The 8,090-nt window shown below is 42.7% G+C and overlaps 1 protein-coding gene across 1 annotated transcript; it reads right to left on the minus strand.

The window, feature by feature from the left end:
• Nucleotides 1-5,632: 5,632 nt before the first annotated feature.
• On the minus strand, nt 5,633-7,582 carry lpar6a (lysophosphatidic acid receptor 6a). The gene has a single exon (XM_028573633.1). It carries the CDS (start codon nt 7,322-7,324, stop codon nt 6,245-6,247), a length of 1,080 nt encoding a protein of 359 aa, XP_028429434.1. The 5' UTR covers nt 7,325-7,582; the 3' UTR covers nt 5,633-6,244.
• Nucleotides 7,583-8,090: the final 508 nt, after the last annotated feature.

Genomic DNA, 8,090 nt, shown 5'->3' on the forward strand with positions numbered 1-8,090 from the left:
ATGGGAATTTAACATAGGGGTGTACTGACTTATTTTTTAGGAAGAACATTTATTTATTATTGATACATTATTCATTCACAAAGAAAATTGGTGTCCTTAATGGTTGGATTTTTCCTCATTTTTTAAATTAAGGCATTAAGATCAATTTCCAACAGATGGTTTTTTTTATTCCTCTTTTTAGTCAACTTTAGCATGGGTGTGTAAACTTATGCAAGCCACTGTGTGTGTATATATATTAGTTGTATAATTAAGCATGTAATCTGTAAGGTTGACTAGGAACCAGCCATGTTCTTTTGGGGGAACATATAGTACATATACATCCCTATTTAAAAAGAGGAACATATAGAGTAACAACCATGTTTCAGTTTTAGGAAGAGCTGTGGCTTTCAGACAACAGTGGGTTGAGCAGAGGGCATTATCTGTGGTTATAGGAGACAGGGTTCTGCTGAGGAAAAGAGGGAAAGCATTGTGTGGTCTGAGAGGCTCTGTAGAAATTCCTCACGGGGAACATGCTGACCTCGAGGCTGACCTGTAAGCGTCAGCTTTTATGTGTGCTTGTGCTGTGGAGTGTGCTATGGCCATTTGTTTATGAGTGTTATCAGTTTAACAGATCCGTTGAAACAATCAACTAATCAAATAGTCGGTTTTTTTTAACTCATATTTGGGTCCACAATCAATCTAGTTAGTTGCCAAAAACACAGGAAAGTAGTTGACTTAAGAACTCTATATGGCTTTTATTTTTTTCATTCGAGGCCAACCATGCCCAATTCAAGTTTTAATAATAAAACTACAAACACTTATGAATGTAATTTTGTGATGTTATATATTAGTGTATTGCATAAACAAAGTACATTCTCTAAAAGTACATTTTACAACATTTGAATCAGTTTTTGTGTCATCATTTGTTACAAGGCTTGGACAGGACATTTGTCTGTCTTGGGGTTTGACCCAGTGAACTCTCCTTTCTCTCATGAGACCCGTCAGTCTCAGCAGTGGGCTGTCCTCTCCGGTTAGCTCCTGGGGAGGATTAATGTGACCACATTGGTTAGTCTGACTTTGTTTAAATCCCCAGGAGTTTCCAGAGGAAGGACTCCCAGCTAATGCAAGCCCAACCTGTCCCATCAGGCAGAACACACCTAATCATAACTGTTTTTTTTTCCTTCTCTCCAAACAGACTCCGAAACAATCAACTAATCAAATAGCCCTGACTAAGAACTCCTTTTATTCGAGGCCAACCATGCCCAATTCAAGCGTGTTCAGTCAGGCAGAGACACTCAGACTGAACCAAAGGCGTAGATTGGATGTACTTTTGTATCTGTATGTACAGTATTGAGGGTTGAGACAACGTGCAGTGTAATAGACAGGGGCGTTTCCAGGAAATGAGTGCTACAGTGTGCGTGCAGTGTGTCCTTGCGTATTAGAGTGTGTACAGGAATTTCCAGGTGGATTCAAAGAATGGATTGAGTCAGAACTTCCTACAAAGTCCCATTTCATGCTGGGACTTGTGGCTGCCCTGATCAATACGGAACTGCAGATAAACTTTGGTGTTATTTCAAAATCGAAACAATCCCGCAGGGACTTTTATGGGTTTATGAGTTCCATGAATCATCTTCTGTGAGATCTTGGCTCCTCTACTAATGTCGTCACGCCCCAACCACCATTTTCATGCACAAACAGGCACTGCGTTTCTGCCTAAAGGTAAAGACTCATCCAGTCGATGAAGAGAAAAACAATGACGGGTATTATGCTCACACCCTTTGTCAAAAGTGTTAAACATAAATGAAACCAGTATGAGCTTTTCTGTTCTTAACACTTGCTGAGCACTCGCACTCGCTGCATACATGCTTTTGTAAACCCAACAGCACCCAGACAAAGGTCAAAAGTTGTGTTTATGCTTTCTGTTTCATTCCTAAGATGTTATGCAACCAAGAGCTGATCTGGTCAAATAACTCCCCCAGGGATTGATAAGGCCTGTTTATGGCCCGAGTCAACAGGGAGTAAAGGAGGATTACATGTGACTGGTTGGTGCCGTTATTTAGCCTACCTCCCTTCTTGCAGACACTGAGCCCATTCCACCGCTGGTTATTAGTTCAGTGCTGCCTCGGATTTTAGAATGAGTGAGGCTGTGTGCTAGCACAACAACCTTTTTTTTTCTGTTTTTTTTTGTGTCAAACCACATCCTGAGAAATGGTTATTTTAATGCAATGTTCTGCCTCCCACATTGTGTGTGTTTTATTGCCTTCTTCTTACCAGTCTGGAAAGTTGTCTTGCAAGCAAATAATTCCCCCACCCCCCCACCTTCCCCCGGAGGGTGACAAAAAAGTTTTATAGAGCGATAATAATAGCTGTTTACCCACAAAAACCCAAGGTGGGACTGTAAATACCAGAGATGTGGAATGTGATTCTGGTTTAATTGTGGGAAAACGTCACATATATCTAAATGGGCACTGGCCATATCAGGGGAATTAACAGCCTTTCCTTCCTGGATTTATCCTGTGAGCCATGCTGGGAAAATGGTTAATTATCCTTTGCAGAGACCCCCTCCCTCCCCCCCTAGATCCATTCAGTGGGACAGGCGCTTCCCTTGTCATGTGATCCGGAGCTGTGGAGTAAATTTGAGGACAAGGACCTCACCCCGATCTCAACCCCTACCCAGCTCCACTCCGTCTTCCCCCGAAAACACACACGCGGTGAGGTCCCTGTTAGTGAGGTCCCTGTAAATGCCCGAGCAGATATTACTCCCGACACGAGTTCTCAACCCAGCAGTGGATCTCCAGTCAGTTTGGGCTGACAGAACTTCAAAGCAGCCATTAGGAGGTTCAATGGAGAAAACATGCTGGGTTTGCCACAGGGGAATAGGAACCTAAAGCTATACGTCGAAGGCTACATCCAGAGAATGGCACTGACTGTGATGACCCTGCGGAAGACATTTTCCTCAACATTGTTTTGGTTTTGTGTGACTTTGGAGCATTCCAGAAGTTACTTGAAAATTACTTATTTATATGATGGATCCCAAAAGGCTGATCTATGCGAAGATTTTGGGTGAAAGTAGATACTACTGGATGTCAACCCTACTTTGAATGTCATAATCTTAGAAGTATAAATGTTTACAAGTGCAATATACAGTATATTTAAAATGCTATCTTCGCATCACTGCCACTAAATTCCCCAGATCCTCGGTCCATCTTGTACTGTAAAGGAACACTTTGATGCACACTCCCATCTGAAATAATCATAGCAATGCAGGACAGAGTGTTTGTGATGACAGGCAGTGTGGCGTCTGTGTTTTCTCACCCTGCAGCCCGCTGGGAAGAAGAGGTCAGGCTGATTAGATAACTGTTGTGTATGCAGAGGAGCCTGCTGGGCTCACGTGAGGGCTCCGATCCCTGATACAGAGAGCTTATACAACCGGAAAAGACTCCAGTGCATACACAACTTCACGTCCGTAACGTTAAGCAATAAGCTCATTGTAAAATGGGAACAATTAAGAAACGTGTAGAAGTTGCATCAGTCATCCGTCGTTTATGAGGAAGGTGCTGCTGGTTTCATCTTCTGAAGGAAATGTGGAAATATTCAGTAAGAACTGCATGAACTTTTGTTTGTGTAGTTTGGGTAATCAATGCATTTGCATGTTGTAACTGCATTTGAACTGTGATTTCCTCTGTTTGTCTCTCTCCGTCTGTCTCTGCCCTGACCTTTGGCCCAGATGACAGCAGCCATTAACACCTGTTGGTTAGATAACGTTTGCATGTGCGAATACACACCGTCCCACTAATTCACGCAGTTAAACAATGATGCCTTCTCAAAATGAATCAAGATGCCTGAGGAGTCCTGAACGGGTTCTACTTCATAATGCTCAGTAAGCAAGTCTGCCAAGTCACGGCTTCCTTACACGAGGATGCCTCATCAAAATGGTCTCCTGTGCAGATGACGTGAACTGCCTCAGAGTCAAATTGTACTCGTTTGTTTTCATAACATCCCGAGTAGGGCTGCACGATATGACCTAAAATCAAATATATTAACGATATAATAACGATAAATGAACGATAATTAAAACAAATGTTGTCCTCATAGTTTATTGGCAAGGTTTTATACTGTAAATAGGCTCTTCAAATATTGAAGATGAGATATTTCTTCTAATTCAAAAGTGCCTATTTTTATGATTTTAAAATAACTGAAGGAAACACACAAAGCGGAAACTATTATGGCTATTTATTAAAAATGTATAAAATTTAAATGAAAGCACACATTGCTTGAAATGAAAATGTCTTGTGAAAAAAAGTCACATTTTAGTTTTATAAAAAATTGTCGCAGTTATCATCACGGGGAAAAATATGTCAATAACGGCTTCAGAATTTCGATGCCGATACATTTCCGATTAATCGGCCAGCCCTAATCCCGAGTCTTTAACCCTGTCCTCGGCTGGCTCACGTGGCTTCAGAGCCAGAGTTATAGGTGGGTTATGGATAAAGTACAGCTGACTGACCTACAGGCTATGTCAATAAAGTCAGAGCACCATGTTGCTCTCTGTTATTCACTCTCACGCTGTGTTGACTCCTCACTGATGCCATATCACTGTAAATTAGCCCTCACCGGGACAAATATTTCATCCATTTGTTTATCAAACCGCAAACAGGACTTGCTTCTGAGTATTGTTTTTTCATTTAAATTTGACTTTGATGGGCGCCCAGATAGGTCATTTGGTAGAGCGGGCGCCCATATATAGAGGTTTACTCCTCGACGCAGCGGGCTGCGGGTTCGACTCCGACCTGCGGCCCTTTGCTGCATGTCATTCCCCCCTCTCTCTCCCCTTTCATGTCTTATGCTGTCCTATCAAAATAAAGGCTGAAAATGCCCCCCAAAAAAAAAAAAAAAAACATTTACTTTTTTTTATTTTTTATTATGTTATAATTGTAATTCTCTGTTGATCAAAGGCATCCTGGTGTATTGCGTAGCTGTACTGACTAAACTATGGTGGTGCAGGGGAGCAGCCTTGTCAGTGGGGATATTAAAAACAACATGTCCTTGCGGAGAAGGAAAACAAAATGTTACAGGATGATAAAATGAAATTCCTATCGAGGTTAAGTTATAGATAAAAGAAACTGCACCGCGCCCACTCCTTTCTAGTACCAATTGATTCACTCATCATTATGGCATACAGTCCAACTATGCTGTTTTTAACCATGTGGTTCTTACACCACAGTCTCCATACATACACTTACTTCATGTCTGAATGTCTGTTTTTGTCAGTTGCCATTAATAAAGACTTTCTTCAATGCTGGTTGTTACACAATAAGCTGGCACTCCCCAGTGGGAGTCAGACATACTCTATTAGACGGTCTACTTCTACTTCTTTACCTCCTCATTTGCATGCAAAATAAAAATATTAGAGAAGAGATTTAACTGTAAAATGGAGTGAAGTCAAACCTGTTATGTAGCTTTAGTGTGCTATCTCAACTCTTCACTTGGCCTGTGTAAACTGAAGTCTCAGGAGGTTTAATGTTGTAAATAAACAGCATGTCCTTTTTGAGTTTTAGTCCATTATACTATGTTCAAGTTCAACATTTAAAACCATCTATATTCCAGCGTCAAATGAGAGCATTTTCTTCATTTAAATGACAAAAAGGTTTCATTTGTTTTAAACAGTACATTACTTTTATTAATTTACTGTAGCATGAGTGCAGTGGAATTCTGTGTCAGTGCATTTAATAGTCAATAAAGACATTGAGTGGACAATGAAATGGTTCCAGAACAAAAAGGCCCTTCTGTGACTTATTTGAAATTTACAATAACAAAAAAGAAGCCCTGTACAATCTATAGCTTGATATAACTTTATGTTAATTTAATAGATACCATTCTAAAGTGAACATCTCAACTTACCATGGAAATGTACAAATATATAGGCACAAATTCAACATCACAACTGTTCTGGTGTTCAGTGATCACATTGCCCTCCAGGTTACTTTCAGAGTAATCGTGCCTAACACAATTACAAAATATTCCACAGGAAAAGGGAAATTAGTTAGTAGTAATAAGAAATCCACGGATGTGAACAAAGGGTCATACTGAGGAGCAGAGGCTGTCAAAGACAAGTCCAAACATTTGTCCTGAGATGAAGACAGGGAAGACCTCTTTGGCAGGTGCTTCAATCCAAGAAAGCTGTTCCCATTGTCTGAAAGAGGTTTGTTTTTCCATGGAGGGATGGATTTTAATACCTTTCATGCTGACTGCAGCTACCCCAGCATCACACTGAAGACTCATTGTGAAAGACTTTCGCCTTGAGAGTCCTCAGGCTGCACTGCAGGTTGGAGCTGGTTTCTGACTGCAGGGCCTCTGAGAACTTGGCGTCATAGGTACGGCTGACCTGAGACTTCCTCTTGAAGGAGTTCTGGATGGTCTCCGAAGTGAAATAGTAAACAATGGGATCAAAGCAGCAGTTGGACACAGCAATGCAGAGGGCTATTGGGTAGATCGTCCGGACCACCGACTCCACAGAGCAGCCCGTTAACGTTTTAGTGCGGACCAGAGCGTAGAAAACCAAGTTTACGTTGTAGGGGATGAAGCAAAAACAAAAAATTAAGAGGTGCACAACTATCATGCGCAGGATCTTTGTTTTGTTCAGCTTCCCGCCACGGCTGATGGTTTGGGGGCGACGCAGGGTGTGCAGCACCATGATGGAGCAACAGACGTTGAGCAGAAGCGGGATGATGAAGCCCACTGTCTCTATGAAGATCACCACCTTGGACAGATGCGCTTTCCACTGATTGGAGGAGAAGTTCTCAAAGCAGAAAGTGGAGTTGTTCTTGCTCTTCTCCTGTGAGGTGGTTTCCAACAGGAAGCCTGTGGGGAGACTCCCAGACAGCACCAACACCCATACAGCAACACACACAATCTTAGCGTTGCGCTTGGTCCTGAGCGCCCTCGAGCGAAAAGGGTACACAATGGCCAGAAAGCGATCCACGCTGATGCAGGTGAGAAACAGCATGCTGCCGTACATGTTGGTGTAGAAGAGTGAGACGGAGACCTTGCAGAGCGTGCTTCCGAAAGGCCAGTTCTGGTTGATGAAGTAGAAGACCCTCAGGGGCAGCGTGCAGACAAACAGCAGGTCGGACACCACCAGGTTCATCATGTAGGTCGTGGTCTCGTTCCTCAGCTTCAGAGAGCAGGTAAATATGTACATGGCCACGACATTGGTGATCAGTCCCACCACAAACACAATGCTGAAGATAGTACTGTACAACGGGTACTTGAAACCATCGTTCTTGTCGCAGGAGTTGTTTGTCGACTGATTTCCCACCCCTTGCTGGATGGTATCGTTGTACATTCTGAGAGACAAAGAGTGGAGGGATGAAGGGTGTTTGTTATGTTATAGCTATATAAGAAAAAGGGCTGCCCTGCACAATGAATTCACCACAAGTGGAGAGTAAAGCACAGAACAGTCTTAATCCAGGATACATTGAAAGACACTCACATCTGACAATTCAGGCCACGGGTACAAAGGTTTCTTTCCAACACATCTGTCAATGTTAGGACGGCTGCACATGGTCAACATGATCCCTTCTCTTTCTCGATGTAGTTATCTTGGGGGAGTTACCTCATATTGAAAAGACCCCTTCCAAAGGACATGAGAGATTCAGGCTGTAGCGTCCTCCCCTCCCCCTGCCCTGTCTCTCCACCAGGCTGCACCCCACAAGTTGCAGGCTTAGGTTTTACTTAATCAGTCACACAAATGTGTCTCCTTTTCACTCCACAAGTCCTCAATTACCACGCGCTGCTGAGTCCACAAAAGAAATGATGGCGTATCCACATTTAGGTCCGTTAGAGAGATGTCCCCATGGCAAAAAACTCTTTGTCAAAACTCAGTCCTTTGTTTTTGTCCTCTTCAGTTCCAAAGGCGCAAAGCTGTCATATTGACGCAAGGTCCTCAGCACAAACCGCCAGGCGTGTTCACAGGCGCGCTGGAGCTCTCCGTCTGTTTCACAATGTGAGTGTCTCACAGACAGTTTGTCCTCAGGGTCTGTTTCCTGTTCTCCCTCTTTTTTTTCTCTTTTCTCTCTCTCTCTCTCTCTCTCTCTCTCTCTCTCTCTTCC

The sequence above is a fragment of the Perca flavescens genome, chromosome 3 (assembly GCF_004354835.1).
Source record: "Perca flavescens isolate YP-PL-M2 chromosome 3, PFLA_1.0, whole genome shotgun sequence".
NCBI lineage: Eukaryota > Metazoa > Chordata > Actinopteri > Perciformes > Percidae > Perca > Perca flavescens.